At 37.7% G+C, this 25,785-nt stretch overlaps 1 protein-coding gene across 1 annotated transcript in view; it reads left to right on the top strand.

Moving 5' to 3' along the window:
• Positions 1-25,785, top strand: part of tgfbr1b (transforming growth factor, beta receptor 1 b) — a 55,948-nt gene that overhangs the window by 18,571 nt on the left and 11,592 nt on the right. Inside the window, exons 2-6 of the mRNA XM_067485931.1 lie at positions 13,650-13,895; positions 18,477-18,746; positions 21,659-21,889; positions 22,422-22,589; positions 23,563-23,719. Coding sequence (XP_067342032.1) covers positions 13,650-13,895; positions 18,477-18,746; positions 21,659-21,889; positions 22,422-22,589; positions 23,563-23,719 — 1,072 coding nt within the window. The remainder of the gene's footprint in view (positions 1-13,649; positions 13,896-18,476; positions 18,747-21,658; positions 21,890-22,421; positions 22,590-23,562; positions 23,720-25,785) is intronic.

Raw genomic sequence — 25,785 nt, forward strand, 5'->3', positions numbered from 1 at the left:
CAAGAGAGGAGCTTGATAGCTAAAGGCTCTACCTCCCATTCTACTTTTGGAAATTCTGGGAACCACAAGTAGGCCTGCATTCTGAGAGCGAAGTGGTCTACTGGGATGATATGGTGCTATGAGGTCTTCTATATATGATGGAGCCTGACCATTCAGAGCTTTATATGTAAGAAGCAGGGTTTTAAATTCTATTCTAAATTTAATAGGAAGCCAATGGAGAGAAGCTAGTGAAGGTGAAATATGATCTCTCTTGCTAGTTCCAGTCAGCACTCTTGCTGCAGCATTTTGGATTAATTGCAGGCTCTTTAGGGCCAAGAAATAGCCAAGAAGACATATGGCTTTGCGCTATAGTGTTGTCTACAATATGTGGTGGTAATTCCTTTCCTATGATAAGAATCATCGCAGTAATGACGATATACCAGGGCTCGACATTAACACTTAAACTCTATGATCGGGCCAGTGAAAAGCGTCATGCAGGTAAAACTAAATGTAACATCTGCAGTTTTTCTCAAAAATTGATCAGATTTCACTGTAGAGCTGCATGCCGTGTTTTCAATTTTAAAATGGCCACAATCTCTGATTTCAGGTGGACCAGAGACTGGATCATTTTATTTTGCTTTCAATAACTTCACTATAACTTTATGAAACATTAATAACTTTGATCCAACACTTTTTACACACGAGCTGTAGCTGCAAGTCAAATATAATCTGTGTCAATGTGGTAAATTATTTCTTGTTTACAAAGTGTAGAAAATAATTAAAGTAAACAAGTTTTCTCGCCATCCAAAAAAAGTTCTCTATTTTGTTACACTTTCTACTTTCTGACCCTGATATTGGTGGACAATCCTTTCTACTAGCTGACGCACCACAGTTTCTCCAACTTTGTTGGAATTTCTTTTTTGAAAAATAGGCATATTATTGTTGCCTCTCAATTTTATGTTTTCTAGAATAATAAAATATATTTTTTGTCAATTTCTACCCTGTTTTTCTATTGACCTTTTTAATAGGTCTATAACTTCACATGACAACTGGATTGCAGTTCCCAGAATGGCAAGAGCTCTTAAAAGCGCAATGTCAAGTCCTGTATATGTAGTTGGATAATAATGTGCTTGCATGTGCGCCATAAAGTGGGCATCTCACATGTGCTCACATGGGAAGTGTCCTTAAATCAAGAGCAAATTCAGAAGCTACAGTTGTATTATATGTCAGAAAGTTGTACCAAATGTATCTGTTTGGTTTAGTTTGATATTTAAAGTGTTAGTCCTGGTGTACAGGAAATTGGGTATGTTAATTCATTGAATTTAGGCACCTGTTCCTAAACACAATGTTTTGACCCTGCATATTCAGCTACTAAATACATATGCCATAAGTTGGAAGTTTTTAGCAGATTATTTAAATGCAACATGCAAACATTTTACAAGAGCATTCTAGAACAGCCACAAGTCATTTGCTGCAACAAACAAAACTTTGGAAAAATCTCATCTCAAGCAGGTTTTCTGTCTTCATTTGCTGAAATTGTTTTTAGCCCATTTTTCATCCACAGGTATGTGGGATTCATTTGGCATCATTCGCACATTAAACATCCTGGCAATAGGAAGCTGCACAGATATCATTAACAGTGTTTACCACAAAAATAAATTATACTTGCTATACTGTGCTATACAGCTGTGTGTGTGTGTGTGTGCGGAGTGTGACAATCTGGTGTGCACACTGTAGCAAGACAATAGAGTGAATTATTAGCATATTTAATCTGAATTTTTTTTTTAACATTTATGCCAGAAACACTGACTATAAATGGCACCAAAATGTACTTGTAGACCTTTAGATTTCATTCTATTGATGCTTTCTGATTGTATTTGCACATTAGCAGTCTTCTGACTTCAGAACATCTTATTTTTCAACAGCTACTTGCTTCAAATAGGCTGACGTTCCTGATTCAGAACTGCAGTTTCATTCATTTATTTACTGAAATGATGTGAAAAGATCCAGTAACTAGCTTTTACTGGAGAAGAGGTCTCACTCTGTTTGGGACTACAGAGACAGTCTAGTGTGATTGTTCATTGGTGTAACAGGGTGATAGCTTTAGTACAGTCAGTACTGTTTAGAGGGGAGTGGTGCTTCTTACTGGATATCAACAGTCTTTTGTAGGCAGTGGCATTGAAGCTTGTTTTCCCCACTAATGTGCAGAGAGAAAACTCACCACCAAAACGTCTGATTTGTACAGTCATACATTTGAATCATTAAAAAGTAACATTACCAACAGCTGTTTGAAATGTAAACCAACAAACAAGGAGTCTACAAGCTTAGCACAGTGAGAAAAATAATACGTTTATTAATTGTGGATAACACTCTTCTCTCGGTCAGATCAAAAAGCGCCAGTAAAATATACTTGGGTGGGCTGCCCAAGTATATTCTGTGTGTGGGGAAACACTGTTTAAATACTGAGCCATTTAACTGATAATAGAAGTTTTATTTCATGTCTCTGTGTATTGGATGATGTCGAGGGCCATGGCTTTAAAGCATTACCCTCACTTTTCATGTGCATCAACATTATGATTTTGTTCAGTCTTTATTATTGATCAGCAGACCAGTGCTTTGTTCCAGTAAGCTGTTTGTTTGGTTGGTCTTTTAAATTCCTGGCTAAATTCACTATAATTAACCTCAAAAGAAGCTCTGAATAGCTGCCTCAAGGAGAGCTTACAGGCAGTAGTGATGGTCTGTAGCAGGCCTTTGTTTGCAGCAGCAGGTTTATCTTAGGTCAGGACTTTACTTCTGTTTATCCCTCTGTCAGATCTAAATGACCAATTATTGGACTTGTTTGTTTCTAAAGTGAAACCTGCTAAAAACCATGGAGCCTTTCAACAGGGGGAGTTGTTTTAAAATCAAACTGAACATATCCTCTGGCTCTCTCTGTGACTGTGCTGTGAATTAGCAGACCGGCACATGTTAGGCAGACGGATATAAAGTTGTAGAAATGGCAGAAATAATGATCTGATTATTACGCAACTTACGCAAAGTACCCCAGGAATAATCAGCAGCTTTGAATCAGTTTGAAATGACGTGATGGAGTGTGAAGCTCAATGTTAATGAAGAGCTTCACAGATAATGTAGCGTCAAGTGAAGCGTTGGACCTGCATCCTATAATCAATACAGTCACTACTGTTCACTGTACAAGTCAAAGTAGTTGCAGCAGCAGCAGTTGCAATTAGATATGTCCTGTTACCACCCAGATGGAGTACAAGTACTTACATATGAATACATGCGAACACTGAGTACCGATACTAGTACTAAACTGTTGGACTTCTAATATGACTTGCTGGACATTGCTGGCGTTGGGGTTATTATGACCAACAAGACCAAGTAAAGCTTTTTTTGTAAAAGTAAAAATGTTATGGTTTACTATATTTGTAAAACTGCAGTTGATGGTAGTTAAGGGTAATATTCATATCGCAAGGTTAGTGTTGCTAGGTAGCATTATTTACAGTTTGTATCGATCATAATCACTTTGCTTACAGGAAAAAAAGAAAATGGAATATGTCATAGATGGCTGTCTGTACCAAATGTAGTGCATCATTAGGTAAAGTGTTTAATTATGTGCCTGTAGGAAAAAGATTTAATACAGTGTCACAATAAAATTTTATGCTTTAGAGAGAGACTTTCTTCCCCTAGTTCTAACATTCACCAAAAGGCAAATATTCAAACCAAATCAAATTTGGTCCCAGCACCAATGTATCCTCTACAAATGCTTTTATCAGCAGTCGAGTGAAAATACAACACCCCATTTCTTCTACTACAGTACTTTCTCAGTGGTTTATTTACTGCTGAAGCTAATTTGCATGAACTTAAGTTGCTAACACATCTCCCAGAATAATGCCTTCACCTTGTCACTGCTTCCGTCCCACACCCGGCTTGGGTGCAAACACATCCATAACCAGGCAGATTACACTGACTTTATTTCACACTTGTATCCCGAAATATTGACTTGTGCTATCCCCAGCTTGTAGACTATTATTTTATTTGTTCTTGACACTCATTTCAGCATTTCCCCTCTGTTGTTATGAGAGGAAGGGAAAAGGTAAAAAGAAAAAGGGGTGAGGGATGGAGAATGTGGCAGGAGGGGAATGTAATTAAGGAGGAGCAGTGGAGGAGGGGGTGGTTTGGCCCCTGCTCGATGGGTAGCTTTGTTATTTACTGTTTCTTTGTTGCCTGGCTACAACACAGCCAACAATGCACAATGTGTAACGTGGATTTTTAATGGGGTTTCATGGAGTGGTGTGTTAGGAATGACAAGAGAAAGTGTTGGCCAGATATAAAGGCCCAGCATACACTGAACCTCTGGATAAAACCACATTTCTTTTTCATTTATGTTGGCATGTTGACATGAAAAATCAAGAGACTACAAAGAAAATCTGGGACATGTACCGCGATGAAAAATTATATATAAACTAATCAACTAGTCAATTTACAGCAATATACAGATTATGTTAATGTCAACAGTCCATCTAGTTCTGCAGTGTATAAAAGAAACAGACTGAAGCTGTAGCAGACTGGAACCTTTTTGTTGGTCTTAAGGTTCAGGTATGGTTTCTGCTCTTCTGTCTAATAAATAACATTTTTACATTATTCGATCTGAAGCTGATAAATCTTCAGCAATATCTATTTTAGCATTAAGTATAAGCTAGTTTAACAACAGGCAATGCTACCATTTAAATACCATTAAATTGAAAACAATGGCACACAAAGGTCAGAGTGCTAAGGTGATAAGCATGTTTTTGCCTTGCAGAGATTGCAATAAGCCCTAAATTAAGTGGAAATACTTTTATATTAACATTAATAAAAATTATGAATACGTTTAACTGTAGGTAGGCTAATGGCCCTTTGTCCCAACGGCTAGCACACAGAAAAATTAAAGAATGATAAAACTTGGAATGAGATCACAAATTACAAATGAGGATAACACTTTAGGAATGATTAATTGTGGACCTCTAATTTCAAGCTAGACATATTATTTGGTATAAGAGGAGAAATTGCCTTTTAGGTGAAGAGGGAGCTGCACTCTGAATGATTTGAAATTCTCTAAATTAGACTTTAGGAATAAACAGCTGGCCTACTTTCCTGCTCTTCCCACTCCCAGTCTTTCTCATTAGTCTATTTCACAGCCTAGTGAACTTGAAGCATAGGGTAGAGAGTATCTGGCACAAAGGCTCAGCATTGGCTTGCTGTAAGGGCTTTGGTATACTTGATTCAAAATCAGCATGTTCTTAAAGGTTGCCAACTACAATGCTGAGTGCAAATTCCAGGCCTCTGGTGGTCTGACCTGTCATGCCAAAAGCGGAAGAGATGGTTAAGATGATGAAGACACAAGAAACTCAAATTTAATTAAACGTAATCCAGTCCAATACAGTGATACTGCCATGAATTCTATATTCTCTGTTTTTATGCTGAAACCATCAGAAAGGTGATAATTCTACATTGTTTACATTCAGGTCAAAGTGGGTTGTTGGCTTGTACTTGAGTGGATTATAAGAAGAGGAGGTTTTAAAGTTTTGGCCACCTCATTCATTTTAAATAGAAGGGCCAAACATTAGAACCACTTGTTTGGATTTTTTAATTGCCGTCTACAGAGCTGTTGAATGTAACCTGTGGAGATTATATCCTACTGTTTCTGCATGTAGGTCCCCATTTAGCTTTTTAAAAGAATGCATAGGTATGCAGTTGTTACATCATAATTAATAGTCCTACTAATGGTGTCACACCATTGCATCTTTTAACAGGTGTTGACAATGCACCTGCATTGACACAAGCAAAGAATGCTAGAGTAGAGCTGGGTGATATGGCAAAAAAAATAAAAAAATTTTCTCTCTCTCTACCTCTCAAAGATTGTTTTATTCATAACTATAAAACAAAAGTATTGATAAAAGAAAAGCAACACTGACAGGCACAGCAGCAACAAAACATAGTGCCAAGCCAAAGCAACTACATAGTGGGCCTGGAACAATTCCAGACCTGTCCTTTTATATCTGACTCCAAGCTATAGGGAACTAATGTGGCTTTATTAATGTGAAGCCTGTGTGTTAGAGGGATTAGTTGGAATGTCAGCCATATCCATATCATTAGGGTAGCATAATTACCTTTCCTTAGATTATTTTACCTGCTGTGGCAGCCATTACTCAAGCCTTTTTCCGGCTCACACATGTAGGCGTCACCACAACGAACCTTTCATTACGGTTTTAACTCCAGAGAACCACTAGCATTCAAATGCCAGCTGAGAAAGCACTTTAACGCAATTTAATCTTGATCCAAAAACAACTATAGCACCTAATGAAATTAGATATTGCCCAGGCCTACATGCAATGCCTACAATGCAAGATTCAAACGTTTAAGGAACATTAATGTTGAACATTGATCTTGGTCCTCAGCCTTGAGGACCTTGACTAACAGTGAATGTAAATATAACTTTAACAAAGTATAGTAGCATTATTAGATCCACAAATTAATAAAACGGTGGTACCCACAAGACCAGTTCACTATAGTAACTACAGAAAGTGATACTGACACATGTGAAATATCACGAAAATAATAACCACAGTAGAAAGAGTTGTTTGTTTGGTTTTTTTTACCTGTGGTGTTGAGCAAATCTCTAAATATATATTGCTTTGCTGCTAGAACAAAGAATGTGGAGAGAGGAAAGGAGTAGTAAAATACATTTTTGCATTATTAATAATGGGGAATGTTATATCTAGAGTTCATCCTATGGGCAGGGGACTGTAGATGCAGGTCATTTTCGTCTCTCATTCTGTTTTCATATTTCTTGCCTGTATCTCTATCAAATAAAGGCCAAACATTTTTAGCAGCAAATGCACAGATATCCTGACTTTGAACCCTAGTATGAATTAAGAGTTCTGACATTAACCGTGGATCCTAAACAATCCATAATGCAATTTGATAATTTACTTTTTCGTTGTTTCCTTGTATGGTCATGTCACAGACACACATCTTTTCAGGAGTTCCAGCATCTCAAAGCATCTATTCTCCTGGTTTCAGCAGTGTTGTTTTGTTAATTTCCCCCAATGTTTCTGATTTAAATGTACGAGCACTAGTTGCTTTGTTTTTAATGCCGATTATTGTTGTTTTGCTGATACAGTGGTAGAGAATTACGTTAGGGTGCAGAAGGCCGCGGCTTCGAATCCCACCCTACTAGGTGTGGCCCCACCCAGCCACTAAGGGCATCCGGCATAAAAACTCGTACCGAATCAATGTGTGGAACATGTTCCGCTGTGGTGACCCCTGAAGGGACAATTCAGAACCTAGTGACCCCGTGTTGTTTTGCTGACTTTATTTGTGTTTTGCAAGCATGCTGAGCACACATTTACCTGCTCCTTTATCATTGATGTTGTGGCAGATATTTGTGGTTGTATCTCTGCTGGTCAGGCTAAACAATGTTTTTGAAAGCAAAAATGAGAAAAGACTTTCTATAATGGCTCATTTAAAGACTTGCAAATGAGCGATCATGTTGACATTTGCAGACATAATTAGTTGGCAAAGGTTTTATTTTGTGGTAGTCAGAATATTGAACAGCTGCATCCAGCGGACATCAGGTTTTTCACATTAATAGCAGATACATGCAGCACAGGATGGAGCAGTGATGTGTAAATATGTGACCAGGTTAGTTATTGAAAAAGGGGGAGTAACCCTGCACTGTTTGGGTGCATGTTTGATGAGATATAAGAGATGGAGAAGGGATAGATGGAGAAGACCTGAATTAAACATTTAGTATAAGACCAGAAACCTGACCCCCCCCCGCCCCCAAATACACACACAGACACACAGACACACACACACACACACACACACACACACACACACACACACACACACACGACAAGCTCTCTTTGCCTTCACACCTCACTGACATATTGAGAGTCAAGAACCTATCTCTGTTGCTTTCCCCAACCACCACTCCTCACCACAAATACACGTTTTGTATTCAGTCTGGCTGTCTGTCTGACGTCACTGTCAGATGCATCTAAGATTAGTTGACCACATTCTTTCTGAAAACATTGTAGCATCCTTGTCTGGTTTCCCACTCATGCTTCCTCTGTCATATCAGACTGTGTGTGTGTGTGTGTGTGTGTGTGTGTGTGTGTGTGTGTGTGTGTGTGTGTGCACGTGCGGACAGATGGGTGAGAGGTCCAGGGCTCTTTTAAAACAGTCTAAAGCTTGTTTCAGACATGAACTCCAGTGAATGTCAGGAGGATCAGGTCCTGACGTTGTCGGAGTTTCCCTTTCAGACATGTAACCAATATTGGGAGATAGTCTGTGTGAGATGCGTTCTCACTTGTGAAGAAATACTCTGTGAATTGGGCAAAGGGTGGTGCTTAAGTACTGCGAGTAAGGGGCGATGATTCAAAAACAAACCTGTGGAAGTGACAGCGTTTTGCTGTGTGATCTGGTCGTCTACCACACAATCTCCTGCTGTTCTTTGTATTTGTTTGAGGATTGGAAGGTCTGCCCTTACCGACAGAAGTCCACGAATTTCGTTGTCCTTCCGGTTTGACATTGTTGTTGGTGTGAATAATTGAGTTCTCAACCCTCGGGTGTTTGTATTGGCCCATCCCAGGAAACAGACGTCATCAACACGGCCACTCACTCATGGTGAATTCTCTGGAGTATTACCTCCTCTATTCAGAAATGAGCTCGGGTGGAGATAATCCGGATTTTGCAATAGGGAGCTGGCTGAGTAAAATCTGAGTAATGTCAGGGCCAAGAGACTTGGGCGTTTGCGTTCCCACATACACTCTGAAAGGGGTTTGACTGTCCTTATTACAAAACGCACACTTATTTAAAAAGTGTCAAATCTTTTAGGGTTTAAGCTTTAATTAGAAACCTACTAACCTCATTAGAAACAGTGTCCCATGCTATGCAGGTTTTCGTTTGGATTATTTTAAAATATCAGATTGTCCTCATTATACATGTTTCAAATGTTACAATTGAGGTGCAGCATCTTTTCTACAGAAGATGATTTAGGACATTACAAAAAGTGTATTAAAATTCTTAAAATTTTGTCTAAATTCTGTCAGGAAAAAAACACACAATTTGAATCAGTGACATCTCAGAGACTACTATGGATAATCGTTTCATAATCAGAAACAAATAGAAAGAACATGTTGCTGCAGGCCCCTGTAAGAAAATGCACTATGCCCTTGAGTTTACCTTTACCTTTGCTAAACGCATCATCTCACAACCTGACTATCTCTAACATAGTCCTTTAAAACAATGTCATTGATTTATACACGTGGATCTTCTGTGTTTCATCTGCGTGTTTGCATTGATCATCAGCCAACTATTCATTCTGTGTTTTCCTTCACACAGATTACCTGTTTTTCAGGTCTGAGAGTGATTTTGTCTCTTGTGTTGTCTGTGTGTGGGTATCTGCAGATAGAAATACTGAAATTGGCCTTTCACACCGAGAGAAACGATAGCTGTGAGGAAAAAGAAAGCATATCATTTAAAAATAAAATGCTTTACCTTCGAGGGGCAGAGTTAAGAGCGCATTATTGTTTTAACTGGTTCAGTTCTTTAATAAAAATGTTGGTGTGTTTGTCCGGATATAAGGATTTCCAGTAGCCAGTCAGGTTAACAATAAATACTTAATTATTTTACAATTTAAGGACAAAGTTTAGTCATATACTATAATAAAGTTGACCTAAGCTTTCATTTCTTATTAATGCTAGCAATGCTTGACTTTTTCATATCAATCGAAACTAACCAGTAAAGCCTTGACAGCCAGTGATATGCAAGCACATCCACTTAAATCACTTTGTTTTATTATTTGTGTGGCCATACGGGAGCATGTCATGTCAGTAAACATGTCAGACTGCATGCTCAGGCCAGGCCAGCTCCACGTCTGCTAACTTTTATGACTGATGAGAAACACACGTGAAAATAGAAAAGAGGATGTATTGGTTTCAACTATGCTGACATATTTAATAATCGACACTGTGGGTGTTTTTTTTTTTTTTTGTGTGTTTGCTTTTCTATACGTCTGTTCCTGAGTCATTTATTTACACATACTGATTTGCAAGAACCACATTCAGGTCTAATATTTGAAACTTAATCACAGTCAAACTGCCACAACCTGTTTTTGTTGTTTGAAGGCTGTTGTGGTGTGAATTATTTTATGTGGATAAGTCTGACATGGAGTAATTAGAAGTATACAGTTAATACTTTTAGTATCAACATAGAAGCGTGCTGATGTTGGGTTGTAAGTCAGAGTTGTGTTGCTCATTTCCATTTTGGATCTGGTTCTTGATACCCAGGATTATATTTAATCATGTCATTGCTACCTGCTGATTCAGGTAGCAATAAGACGCCATACAGACAGGGCATCATTTGACTTATCTGTTCTGAGGTTGAGTCAGAGAAGATCAGTGTCAGCTGGCTTTTATTTAGCTGTCTCCTGCTGCTTTCCACTGTCTCGTCTTTGTCCTTTTTTTCCTTTTTTCTGAGTAAAAACAATTTCTGTTTTGATGTTGCAATTCATTCACGTCACTGATTTTTGTCTGGAATTCACCTCTAGACAATTCCATGAACAAACAATCCTGCCAGTAACACTAAAACTTCATGTTGTAACATTCTCAGACTGTTACTGGATTTCTTTTCTTTGTAATGTAATGAGCACCTTTACTGGAAGTCGGTTAACTGTTTCTCATTTAAAACTCAGCACTACCAGTATGAAGATGTTGCAAATTTCCATTGTTAATACCCTGATACTCTGAGTTGCACCACAGACCATTTTCCATTTCACACTGAAAATCAGGTATGTGTATGTGCATACCTCAATGTGGATTGATCCATTTGAGAAATTGGAATTCGATCTGCTCTGTGAGATGTATGCGTGACAGACGGAAGAATCTCTTCTACGGACACTTTTTTTTATATGAATTTGCTTTTAGAAAGCACATAGTGCAAGGTTGGGGCAACTTTAAACAACACAATGTGTTTCTGAGCTGCATAACGATACCAGAGTCTGAGACTCTCCCTGTCTGACCTGTGCTGTGGGCAAGGACACAGACTGAGAGAGTGACCTGGTTTATTCATAGTACTCCATAACACCACTGCTAACGGTTGGACGCCTAAGGGATCGCTAAGCAGACTTTTTTACATTAAGCACATTCTTAAGTCTGCTAGTCTCTGTCCTGCTATTTCCCATGTGTTTAGAGATGATTAAAGATGTCCCGACCTGCGGCTCCAACATCTTTTTTTGGAACGGTCCCAAAAAAACCATTAACCATGCCACACATGCTTAACATTCGATATCCAAGCTCCACGCGATTACATTCAACTGAGTCGAAACATTAGAAAGGAATTAATTTTGCATCTTAATTTTCTTAACATTTTGAATTGTTTCAAACCCTGGAGGCACATCTAAAGATATGTGACAGCAGCATGACTCTGGCTGTGGGATGCTGCAGTTAGTGGGTAGCTTTTATTTCACAATGCACTAGATAAACAAGTGCTCTTATTGGGTAGCCTGAGGCCAGGTGTGCAACATTTATTACATTCAGTTATGAATTTCTCTTCTGACAACTTTTCATCATAGTTTCATGAAGCGAAGTGATTTTTAAAAACATTAGAACTGTTATTCTATCAACCTCATATTGTAATTATATCAGAGGCCTTATAGCATCAGATGTGTAGCAGAACCTTATAGATAAATATAGAACTTACAGAATAATAAAAATTGATTTATTGGGTGACACTGGGTTGAATTTGGGCTGAAATAATTGAGGATACACAAGTAATAATGTTTCATTAGTAGGTATTTGGATGACAGCTGGCTTTGAATCTAAATTGTACTTATCTAACATACAAACAATATCTGGTTGGAAGGGAAATGGAACTGTACTATTAATGTTACTTAACCACTCTAGATAGAAGATACTGTAATTCCTATTTATTTAATGTCATAATGAAAAAAAAATAAAAAAATAAATTTTATAAATATATATATATATATATATATATATATATATATATATATATATATTTTAAAAAAAACACACACACACTGAGTAATATAAGATCACACTTCACATCAGTATCATTTATTTTTGCTTACGTCTGGACTTGATTTTACAGCACTATATCCAGACCTGTCACTGCTCTGGTTTCAGGTCTGTGCATCTTTCTGACCATGAGCTACACAAACAACTACAGAGCAAAGAGGCCACTGAGGAGCAGACTAGAGAAATGTGCACTTCAGTTGAATTCATACGAAGTCCTTCTTGCAGGGTTGTGTGGAGATCTGACTGTGTTTGTTTGGGTTTTAGATCGTAACCACCGTGTAATAAAAAAAGAAATGTTTGATCTCATTGATTTTAGGAATTGTTCTCTCAAACATCATTCCCTTTCTTCATTAACTCACTGTGTCACTCTACTGCTGCTCTCTTGGCAGTAGGGGCAATTAAATTGTGCTTTTAAGGATGGTAATGGACAAATCATATGAACTTTTAGTAATAGGGAGTGATTATAGGAAGGGCTGTGAAATTTGGTTACATAAGCCAAACCAGCTCTTTGGAGTCCTTTGTACCTACGTACCTGCAAGACGTTAAAAAGAAGTGGATCGGTCGTAAACATAACATCTATAGATTTAAAAATAATTTTTTGTCTGTCATGCAGAGATGGCAGGGGGTCTCTTTGGCTTGGCGATGAAACAGTGGCATTTACATTTACAACAGTCTGTCTGAGAAACCAGTCAGATCTTTTATGATGCAGAATTCTGTGGAAAGATTGCTTAATGCCTCTAAAATATCCAATTATATGCGGGGTTAGCAGCAATGTAAACACAAGCACATCTTTGACCTTCCTGAGATGTAAGCCATGTGTTCTCCAGCTGTTACTAGACAGCTTTCTGTCTGTCTGTCTGAAGAAAATGAGACAGTAGGAGTTTGTCTATGGATATGACTGGGGTGATGTAATGTCTCACATTCCCTGTGAGAGTTCCTTCCCAAATACACACCCACACACACACATTAGTAAGGAAGAGGTGTAGTGGATATGATTTCAAACATGCTAAAAATTCCGCTTTTCAAATGAAATAAATTGCATAACATTATTACTTTTGTACAAAAAACGTTTTTATTTTCATTATATGATTGATTAAATTAAAATAATAGTATTAATAAAAAGGACTTCAATGTGAAAATAGTGCATAGATCTGACAGCATAAAAAAGCATAGCCCAGCCACCCCCCCAGGAAGTGCTCAATAAGGAACTGAATATAGTAAACCACACTATAGAAGAGAATATAATGAAGTTTAGATTATTATTAAACAAATAACATTAGTTCATTTTTTTTGTCAACTTTTATCAGCATCTAGAAGTTTAGTATTTGACACAAAAAAAATCATGTGGATGTTTACTAGGAATCATATAGATTTATTTAGGATGATACTGATGATAAAATCCAATCCCTAATCAATAACTGTTAATTCTGATAACTGATCTGCTAAAAACCATAAAACGTCCAACTTCTTTCTCTAAAATTATATTGATATGTACTGTGACATTGGCATAAATCCAAGTCAAGTCTTAGTGATGGCAGTTTATTCCTCCCTTACGTTTCTTTTTCTCCCATTCTCTCCCAGCTCTTCAGTGTTACTGTGATCGCTGCATGAACTCCAGCTGCACGACAGATGGCGTCTGTTTTGTCGCCTACCGCAAGTCACGCAACCAGCCGATCATGGAGAGGCGCCAGTGTGTAAACGAAAAAGAACTGATCCCTCGAGACCGGCCCTTCATCTGTGCCCCGTCTGTCAAACAAGACACAGGCATTTACCCAGTGTGCTGTACCACGGATTACTGCAACAAAAACCCCAATCCAAATATACCTGGTAAAAACGGAAGCTTTTATAATTTGTTTGGGCCTTTTGAATTTTGTGATGCACCCAGCATTATTAAGTGGCAATAGTCAACTGTTATAGCCTCCGAACATTATTTTAATGCTTCATTGTTACTATCCAAAAATTGCCACAGCAGCAGAGTTTTTTATTCAAAATCCACATTAACTAAGTCTGGAGTGTGTAATCTCCACCCTCGCTCAGGAACCTGTCCAGAAATAGAACTTCTCTCAACCCAATGGTGTCAAATGTGTTTAGAGAAACATGTAATATAACAATTCCCTGGCTCTTTGGAAGGTTTTCTGAAAAGTTAATTGAGGATGGCAGCTGTTTTTCTCTGCACTGGGGCGATATAGAAACAGTTCAGAAATAATATATCATATTGAGATTATATACTGTTTTGATATTCTCAGTGTAATTAAAAATTATTGCTCATCACCTTTGTGACACCACCAAAACTAAGTGTTTTGGTGGCATTTGAGCTAATATTAGTTTACATTTTCTATGGCATCTGTACAAGTGGCTTCAAAATATCCTTGAGCACATTTTAATTCGTAACATGGAGAAACATAGGCATCTATATATATAAAAATATTTTTTATCTCTCTGTCTTTACAGCACATTTGAGCACTACATACAATTACGTTATCTAACTAAATAGATCTATATTTATAACCAAAGGGCTGACAATCAAGCCATCTTATAATTAACAAGATTTAAACAGTGTGCAATAGCTGTTCGTGGACATAGATTAGCCCCTTTAAAGGATTTAAACTTTGTCAAAGATCTAAGGCTGGAGAATCTTAGTTGCATATGACTTGGCCTACAATTACAGTTACATGCATAAGAGGTGAAATGCAGGAAAAAAGTAGAAGACAGAAGCAGAAATGTTTCAGTTTGCTGTTTTTTTTAGCTTGTTTGGTAAAGTTATCACTAAGGTTACCAGGTAATGTGTTGACTGCATGTGTAGCATTGTATTAAATGTGTGCATCAGAAGTTTTCAACCAACCCTGTAGGTTCTTAAACTAAACTGTGTACTTATTTACACTCCTCAGACCAGACAAGAAGCTAAAAAACTGTAGCTTTTTGCTCTTATTTTAAAGTAATATTAATTCTGTGAGGCACTTTTGTTGTTGATAGTCAGGAGTGTGAAGGAATCTGCTCTCCTGTTTATAAAGTAGGTAGGGTTACAATAACGCCAGCCTCTTCTGGCTGATTTATTTGGTATCAAGTGGCTTATTTGCCATACACATTCACTCTGGTTTTGTCAGCATTTTCATCAATTTTTATTTTAAAAAAAAAGAGAACTTTTCATTCTTTTCATTTGGTTTATTCTGTTTGCACATTGAGACACCCTAATGAAGAGGTGTGTCTGGACAGACTGCACCCACTCTGTCTCCTTTCTGAGTCTGTCTCACTAGTTTAGTTCAGAAAGATGCATGTTGTTTTTTTTTTTGTAATTTTTTTTTACTAAGATGATAGTCAAGGTTGCTTAAAGTGGATTTGTTGGATTAACTTCAGAGTCAGCAACACTTTAAAGAAAGAAGCGAACTTCTTCCATTTGGGTCATGGGGCTAAGAAAGCTGTTGGAGAAAAAGTGCAGATAAGCTTTTTGTTCTTACTGTACTTACTGTCCTACTGTTGATACTGTATTTGATAATTGCCATCAATGTTGTTCAGTATGGGGATGCTCTTCCATTTTACAATAAAATCCTAAACCACAGCTGTAAGATGTACAGTTACACTGAACCTAAACACATTGAACAGCCATGGGTTGTCTGAAGAGGGTAAACCTGCTTCAAAGCCAGTTTCGTGAAAATGTAGGCCTTTAAATTTGTGCCAATGTTTGATAAAAAACATTATTGTTATGCAGGAACCTAAAGCATCCATATGTTCTCTGCTACAGCCCTATTCGGTTTTTCAGCTTTATATGAGTTTGCATTATAGTTTCTAAAATACAGCTTGTAAGGTACCGTATGCTGAGTGTTAGTTTCATTTCAGCTTGAGTCTCCTCAGCTTCTCTCTGACAAAGAAAGCCGGGGAAACAAAACTCATTCGAAAGAAACGGTTCTCCATTTTTAAAAATGTTTACATTCTGTGCTGTTGTTGTGCACGACAGGGAATATCAAACTGATGATGGAATGTTTAAGTGAAGACAACATAAATTTAACTACTAAACAAATTTTTCGAAACTCAATATTGTTTTTCTGACAAAAACAGAACTCTTTTTAATAACTTTTTTCCAGCTCATGTTTTGAAGTCAAACAAATGTCTGTTTCTTCAAATTGCAGTGTTTAGCATCAATTCAAATAAAAAGTAGGGGCAGGGCTAGAAATTACAGTAAAATAATTAATTTAACTTATTACACATTTATGAGGTCATACTACACATATGCAGACTAGAAAACTTCACAAACTGAATTTTCTTGTTTTGTCTGCACGTTACAAATGGAAAACATAGTTTTAATGTAAAAATGTAATTATTATAATCTGGCTGAGAATCCTGTATATAGGTACTAATAAATTAGTCTTTTTGTTTTTAACATAAAAACTAAAATTTGAGACCTCACAGTGTCAAAGAAACTTTTCAAAAGAAGAATGAAAGCTGTCTTTAATCCATTTGGAAAGTTACCTGTGCGAGTCAGTGATTTTATTTCTTTCTGGAGCACATTATTACGTCCATAGTTACCAACAATTTTTCTGTGACCTGGCTGATCTTCCTGTATTTATTTTTTGTTGCTTTTTTATCAGCTTGAATTTTGAGTAAAATTGAGGAAGTGAAAATCATTTTTGCTACTCTAATGAAAAGTCACAAAGTGAAAAAGAATTCATCAAGCCTCATCACATGGGTTATTTAGAATGGTTTAAAAGTGGAAAATAGAATACGTTTGAGTGCTCGATTTGAAAAACAAACAAACAAAAAAAGAAACTGACCTTTTTATTATTTCTTTTTCTTCAGCAGCTTGCACTTTAAAATGGTATTCGGGCGTGCAGACACAGGAACTTCCATTTCAACTATGACTTGACTTCTCTCAAACTCATACTTTTCTGCGTAGAGCAGAAATATAAGCTCTATTGCAAGTTGTTTTTTTTTTTTTTTTTAATGAAATTTATGTTTGTTAGTAGTCGTGTATCATAGGCTCTTTATGTAAGTGACTGGTCACAGTGCTTCACATCTGCTAGTTAAAAACAATAATTTGTATAGTTTTGTTATTTATATTCATGTCCCCCATATTTAATACAGATTCAATGGACGGGATGCTAAATAGCTGTGAATAGCAGCTATTAACCTGTGGCCTTTGGGTATTTGCTCAAGCACATTTTCTGTTTCTGTCCGTTTTTTTTCCCAGTCTTCATCTCAGTTTATTTCTCATACCTTCTGTTATTTGTTCCTGCCTTATGTCTCACTTATATTAGGACTGTCTCTACATGTTGACTCTACATCTCAATCTCTTTTGTCATCCACTTAGATTATACAAAAGTCTATCCTACTATCCTACTCACATTTTTTTCTCACGGTCGTTAATGGCAGGGGTTGATGTTCTACCAACAACAGCAGTTCTGTGATTTAAAAACAATAATAATTTTGTCACAAAGCTGCTGTTTATCATGATATTCCCCTGCTCTGCAGTGCCCAAGCTTTAATAATCTGAATCCTTCAAACAAGTCAACAAAAGCCTGTGAAGTGGCTCTTGTGGACTCTGCTTACTGGGGGCATTAAAAAGCAGAATGCCTGCTAATACAAGAGGCTTACAACATTATTAAGGTAGATTTAGCAGAAAAGAGATGAAAGAGAGGCACCCATGTGGCTCTCTAGTGGGGATCTCCTCTATAATAAATAAAATAAAACCAATGGTAAAAAAAAATGTAAATCTACAATTACAGTGGCTGTAATTGTTTTTGCAACATTGCGCAATACTCCTTAGAGTTTAGTGCTAAAACTGTAGTGAGGACTAGGACTCATTAGGAATCAGGACAAAGGTATAAAACCATTTCTAAAGTGTGTTCATACTTTTGTAAATAGTAGACTTCAGGTTTAGCTTTTTAATAAAATTGAAAAAACTTGAAAACACAATTCTTAAAATTTTCAAAACTTCAAACGCATTTTCACATTGTCATTATGAGTTACTTATTTTAGACTAATTTTAGGTTGTTTTTTTTTTTCAGGTTTATTTTTGTGTTAAAACAGCACATTGATAAATTGATAAAAGGCCATAATTCAAACAAATGTTGTAGATAAAGCTGAAAGTAACAATTCAATGTTTGAAGAAGATGTTTAGTAAAATGTGAATCATTCAGTGTCAAATTATTTGAATGTGTGTGTGATTTATATATTTAAATTTTCTATTATCAATTTGAAACAGAAGACAATTGACATAAAGACAGGGATGAACGTCTGACAAATATAAAGGGTTTCACGGCCTACAGTGAAGGCAATGACTGCCAAGGCCGTCATGGAATTTGTACCCTGTTCACAACAGTCTAACTCAGCTATAGCCTAATACACTCACAGCTCACATATTAATGTCTCACCTGTTTATTTGTAATCAACTTGTCTTTTATTTCTGTTTTTCAGTCCCCACAGAAAAACCTCCTCCTCTGGGCCCTGTGGCTCTTGCAGCAGTGATCGCTGGCCCAGTATGTGTGCTCTGCCTGCTGCTTGTTGTAGCATTTTATGTTTGCCACAGCCACAGGGGTCTGGCTGCTGGGGGTGCTGGGGCCCATCATCACCACCACCATCGGGTGCCCAATGAAGAGGACCCTTCTATGGACCATCCTTTCATTACTGTTGGAACAACACTGAAGGACCTCATCTATGACATGACCACCTCTGGCTCTGGGTCAGGTAGGCACCCAAAAGTCTTGGTGTTCCTGGACAGTCTGGGATGTGTGTCCGCGCGTGTGTGTCCCCCTGCAAAGTGCAGTGCATCTGCATCACTTTTCAGAGCTACGACTCACCATACACCATTTGTGGCAGCGATTTTCACAGACCCACTTCATTTCCTGTAAACAAGATCTGACGTCAGTTGAGACTGGTCCTCAATATAGTGGTGATAGTGTAATTGTTTCTAGGTAAGCTACTGTTTGTATTTCACTGGACTCAGGTGTGTCTGAGTCGATGCATGTGGATACTCTTAGGTTTGATAAGGTGGTTCTTCCCCATTGCCAAAAAGTATGTTGTTTTGGGCACATCTGAACATCAATTCTTAGAATTGTTGTAATATGTATTTCTGCTTCTTGACTGTTGCTACTTGTAGTTTATTGAGATGTATTTAAAATATGTAATTATTACAATTAGTATTCATGCTGTTTACGCACAAAATACACACCATACTGGCAAAAACTGTTCTGTATGCTGGCCATTAATTAGCACTTCTCTGCGGAGACTGGCACCTCCAGCACACTGCCAAGAAGGGAATTGAATTCAGTGTCTTACTAATTTCCATCTTCTTGCACAGCATGCAACAGATTGGTGTAACTGGTATAGTGTGTGTTGGCAAAACTGTTCAAGCTGTTTCACTTCACCTGAACTTTTTACTTGTTGCATTTGCTAATAAATTGAATTCCATTAATGGACTTAATAGATATATTTCTAGCCAAATGGTTTTAGAGAAGAAGAGAAGAAATCTCAGTCCCAGCGAATCTCAAAAAATTTTTAAAAGAGTTTGGTCAAAAAGTGTTTTGCTATGCTTAAGATATAGTTTTATCAGAATATGCTGTTGGAGTTGTTGAGCAGAACCTAAACCTGATGTCTTCCTCGACTGTATTGGTGTATATCACACAGACAATACCCAGAAAAACTCTCTCAAACGGTCAATCTCACAGCTTGTGAATGAATTAGTTATGTTTTAGACACTTACATTGATTGCGTTTATGTGCATTTAAGTAACCAGATTACTCAGAGAAACAACCTTTCTTCAGTAATTGGGGAACAGAGTTTACATCTACTTAAGAAGCATGGTAACCTGAAATCCACATACATATGTGCAAAAGTTAGTACCCACTTCTCAATTCCATGATTTTTGTGTAATAATTACATGAATCATCTGCTCATGCTAGGTCTTATTAGGTAAGTAGAACCTCAGATAACCACAACATGTAACATTTTTAACCATTAGTTATTGAAAAATAAGAACACAATTTTAGACAATGCAAAAAGAGACTTAAGCAACGAATTTAGAGAAGGAATTGTTGCATTTCAGTCTGGAAAAGGTTTAAAGACATTTCCGAACAATTTTGCACTGACAATGATTATTTACAAGTGCAAAGCATTCAAGACAGTTGCTAATCTTCCCATTATTGTACATCCCAGCACTTTCACCCCAAGGTCAGAACATGCAATGGTCAGAGAAAACAGACACCCCATGAGCTGCATCTCAGACGGTACAGGCCTTACTGAGCATATTAAATGTTACATTTTATGATGGCTTGAAGGACAAGTACAGTTTGTTTGGAAATGTTGCCAGGACAAAACCTCTTCTAAAAACATGAAAGCAAGACTGAGGTTTGCAAACCACAAACCACAAGACATCTGGAAAAATTTCCTATGTACAGATGAGACCAAAGTGGAGTTGTTTGGCCTTGGTTCATACCCAGCCCCATGTTTGGCGAAAACCAAACAGTGTTTTTGCAGAAAAACCTCATATCCACAGATGTAATGATTTGGTGTTGTTTATGTAGCCACAGGACCTTGGAACCTTGCAGTTATTGAGTGGACCATGAACTGTTTTCTATACCAGAGTATTCTAGAGGCAAATGTGAGGGCATCTGTCCAACAGCTAAAGCTTAGTTGAAAGCATGTGGTGTGATTCATATTGGGACAACGATATGAAACACACCAGTAAATAAACATTTACAGGATTTAGGCTTTGGAATGAGTCCCAACTTATTCCAATTAAAATGCTGATGCAGGATATTATAAGAGCTGTCCATAAGTTAATGTTGTAAAAAACAATGGGCCAAACCTATTTATGTGATTCTAAGGTTGTATTTGTCTGATAGTAATAACCACTACGATAGTTATTATGATGAAACAAAAAATATAGAATTCAAAGAGGGGTAACTACCTTTTGCACATAACTGTATATGCAGAAAAGTAATTTCTTTTTTTTTTATCTACTTCCGAATTGCTTTTAAAAAAGGGCTCACAAATTTTAACTGTATCGTTTTTTTTTTTTCCCCCTGTGTTCATGTCAGTGCAGATTGTGAGCTGCAGGGGAGAGAGAAATTGCCGTTTTTCCAGGAGGAATTTACTCCGTTTACATGACAGTTAAGCAATTAGCTTACATAAGACAACCCACTGTAACCTGGTTACTTAACTGCATATAAAGAAACCGAATTCCACATAATTTTATTCATGAGCACATCAGTAATGAAAGAAAGTCAAAAAAGGAAGATTGGGTGAGGCCTCTCACAACTAGAGACACTTCACGAATACATAACCAATGCTTGACATTGACATTGCTAATGGGGTCTCAAACAATTGCAAAGTGCTCTGGACGTAGCTGGACCAGGTGAAGTCAGAAGCAGTCTAATTGATTGTGGGACCATAGGGCTGGGCCTAATAGCCCCTTAAATATTAATGTGATGTTTTTAGGCAGTATTGTAATACATGATATATATCTTGATATTTAAAAATTTCTGGTAAAGCATCTTTCCTCCTGAGAATCCTTGGTTTTATTTAAGTTAATGCTCACGTTAACACATTGCGTTCAGCTCTAAAATATGTTTTTATTTTCCTCTTTTCTGCCTCTCCAGGCTTGCCACTGCTGGTCCAGAGGACCATCGCCAGAACCATAATCCTCCAAGAGAGCATTGGCAAAGGCCGTTTTGGGGAGGTGTGGCGGGGCAAATGGCGTGGTGAGGAAGTGGCTGTGAAGATCTTCTCCTCCCGCGAGGAGCGCTCCTGGTTCCGCGAGGCTGAGATCTACCAGACTGTGATGCTGAGGCATGAGAATATTCTGGGCTTCATCGCAGCGGACAACAAAGGTGAGGAATCACCAGAAAAGCAATGAGAGGCTGTATTGAGATAAGACCCACCTTCCTGTGTTGAGAGGATAGAATCTGAATCAGACAAAACTGTTGGAATATATTAGAATATCCAAACACAAAGTAATTCATGAACATCTGAAGAAACCGATTATGGAACTATTAGGCTAAATAAAATAGTATTAAAGAATGAGAACTGACTGCAACATCCATTAAAACCAAGGTGACTTGGTGATGCCATAATTTCTGGATCACTATCCTGTGACTTCATCACAGAAATGTTCAGAGTAGTTCCAATAATTTCAAACTATGATTAACCTTTTTTGAACATAGATACTGCTTAATTGTTTAAGTTGCATATACACAGCAATTGATAGTATATTAAAACATTCTGAAACAAACTAAAGCAGATGTAGCTAAGACCTTACCTGACTATACCACATGATTAAACCACTGAGACACTATCATAAACGCAGAACGAGGACGCGTTCTTCTTTAACCATTTATCTCATTGTTCATTGTCTGTGCGTAGATAATGGGACATGGACTCAGCTGTGGCTGGTGTCCGACTACCATGAACACGGCTCCCTGTTTGACTACCTGAACCGGTATACCGTCACAGTGGAGGGCATGATCAAACTGTCCCTGTCCACAGCCAGTGGCCTTGCCCACCTCCACATGGAGATAGTGGGCACACAAGGTGAGACACATCCACAGAATGCCTTTCTGAGGATACTTTTTTAAACATGCATTTTTTTAAAAAGTCAAATGTTTAAAATCATTCAACAAAACTTATATAAAAAATGTCTGAAAAATATGTCTGAACTTGGTTGATGTAATTGGATTTTAGAAATCAAGTGTGCTGAAAGTCGGAACTAAAAAAAAAATACAATACTGCAGTTCCTGTAGGGTGGGCATCAGTCTTTTAATCTCTTACACACACTCACACAGATTCAATCTTAGTGCTGGGTCTTTACTGTTTGTGGCCTAAAGACAAAGTTTTTGGAGCTGTCATTTATACTTGTCCATTTCAAGGTTCATGGGCACGTGGCAAAACTACCCAATATCTGTTGCAATTGTTAGCAAATATTGGAAATTATTCTAAATTTGTTTTTTGGGTTGTTTTTTTTTTTTCAATTAATCAATACTACCCCCTACCTCTTGGGCTGTAGTAGAGCCTTCTAGGCGGTTAGGCATAATAAATTCTAATGGTAAATGGTCGGCACCTCTATAGCACTTTTCCACCTATTGGCACTCAAAGCGCTTTTACACTGCTTCTCATTCACATTCACACACCAATGGGGGACGTAGGCCAACACTCACCTGGAGCAACTAAGTTGGGGTTCAGTATTTTGCTCAAGGACACTTTGACATGTGACCGGAGGAGCCAGGGATCGAAGCAACAACTGCTGGATCATCTGACCTGAAAAAAATCCTTCTGGGTGATGTCACCTTTAGGGTTAGGAGCCCAGCTAAGAAATAATATTTTAATATATACAAATGTGGCTTATGTACACTTCAAACTAGAATTATAGGTCCCACTTTAATGGGTTTTCATAAAGTGTGCAGAAAAAGCTGTATAGTACATGGATCAAGCATAGAGTGTTCAGTTGTTCATGTTAAGTTTTATTAAGTGCAGGGCTTATCTTAAATACACAACTGTGTGTCTCCAGGTAAGCCAGCTATTGCTCACAGAGACCTGAAGTCAAAGAACATTTTGGTGAAGAAGAACGGGACCTGCTGCATCGCTGACCTGGGTCTAGCTGTGCGTCATGACTCAGCTACTGACACCATTGACATCGCTCCAAACCACCGAGTGGGAACCAAAAGGTAACCTAACCTTTTTTTTAGATGAATCAGATTTGTGAGTGTATAGACTCATCTAATTCTGTAGTTGCTGTGATACTGACAGGAGTTCTTTCAAATGTCTGTGATGTAAGTGAGTGCTGTACAAGTGCTGTAGACTCAAGTAGACCACAGCAAAGTTCCCCGTCTGTCTATCTCAAGCTATCTTAGCCGTGACAATGTTAACATAAGCTAGTTTACCTGATACAGTTTTAGCAGAGACGTTGCACAGCATGTAAATTCACATTAGTTTCTCTTATTAGAAGCTTATGAAATCTTACTATTTGAATGCCCACACATATATTTACACATTTCCTCCCCCCTCTCTACCTGAATAGTAATTCTCCAGGATGAAGGCTTGTCACTTTCTCCTTGTGTCTTTGTCCACACATCTCTTGTTCTATTATCTAAACCTGTCTAGCCTCAGGGTTGGAAAGTGAGCACTGCATTGAGGCCATAGTAACACTTCGTCCAACTGTTCTCCCTTGATGCCAGCAGAGCTCTTCTCCTACAATTTCTATCTCTCCTCCATTTTTGTTCTGTATATATGCCCCCAACCCCCCCACTGCATCCTCGCCTTCTTGTCAATGCTGCCGGCTTATTACAGTGCCACTAAATGATTCAGTAAGCCCTGGGTCAGTGGAGACAGAAGCTCCAGCACTGTACGAAATCCATGTTACATATGGATGATCTGATTCCTTCAGTGTTTTTCTAACTTTCTACCATGAAGTCAAACTTCTAGCGATGTACCAGCCCAACCCAGAAGTTGCACTTTGTTGAAAACAATTGTGCACTTGCATTTCAAAAGCCTCAGAATTCTGTTTTGTTTTATTACTTGCGTGACTGAGCAAGGTTTAAACCAATAGTTTGAAGATAAACATCCATAAACACAGCTTAGCTTTTAAATTTGATTAAATTGCTCCCTTGGTATTCATTTTATAATTACGTTTCTCTGAATTCCTCTAAATTTCTCAGCAAGTAATGATGAAGGTCTTTTGCTTTCAGCATGATGTTTTTCGCTTCACATTAATCTGAAGCACCACAAGCAGTTTGCTAACGGAGGCCATCCATTCATTATTTGCACATCAGTCAGTTAAAGAAATCCATTAAGACTTACTCTGTTATGACCAGAATAGGGGCTATTTGACTACACTGCTGAATCAATCTCATCACAGACCATCAGCACCGTGTGTCTGAGACTCTGTATCTACAGGTTTAGTTCTTATTGATGTGCCACATTTCAGAATGAGCAGAGATCAAAGCACATTGACCACTTTGATACTGCCAATTATTTAAACTTTTTGTGATTTGTGTATTTTGTCAGGGCACCACAGTGAATCACAGCGTGTAATGTGTGTTAACCACAGTGTGGTCTATTTCAGAGAAGAAACTCTGTCTATCCCGCTGCTTTTAGACGGCAGCATGCATTTAATGAACCAAAGGAAAAGATTTAATTCCAGATAAAGCAGATGACAAATCATTCTGATAAATGCTCAATAATTTATATGGATAAATACTGGCAATCTAAATGCAGAAATACATTCCTTAGGCTAATTCATTAAGCTTTCTGCTTACCAAGTCTCAAAAACAACAGGTGTCCATGTGGACATTGAAAGAGAAAGATACACTTTTTCAGATGTAAACAGAATCAGCTTCAGTTCCCGTTTTTGTTTAAGTTATAGGTCTAATGATCATGAAAGGAACCAAGACAAAACAGGGTCTCCCATAAATATTATTTGTAATCAGCATATAAACAAGTAATAATCATATGTTTATTTGGGTATTTGTCTGAATTATATCACTCAAATATGCTGCTTATGCTGCGTAGGTGGACTACAGTAAAGTGTTTCATTATCCCTCCAGTTGGTTCCATGGCTTCTTATGTTGCTTCTTGACTCATCTTATTCTTTACTAAGATTCTATCAGGTACAAATGTTTGGGTTTAAAAAACTTTTGTATAATGACCTATATGATCATCGTAGGCTACAGCCTTTTTTAAGGGATTAGCTCTCCCACCTGAGCTACTGCTCTGCACATCAAACAGGAAGGCA

The sequence above is a fragment of the Channa argus genome, chromosome 19 (genome assembly GCF_033026475.1).
Source record: "Channa argus isolate prfri chromosome 19, Channa argus male v1.0, whole genome shotgun sequence".
Lineage (NCBI taxonomy): Eukaryota > Metazoa > Chordata > Actinopteri > Anabantiformes > Channidae > Channa > Channa argus.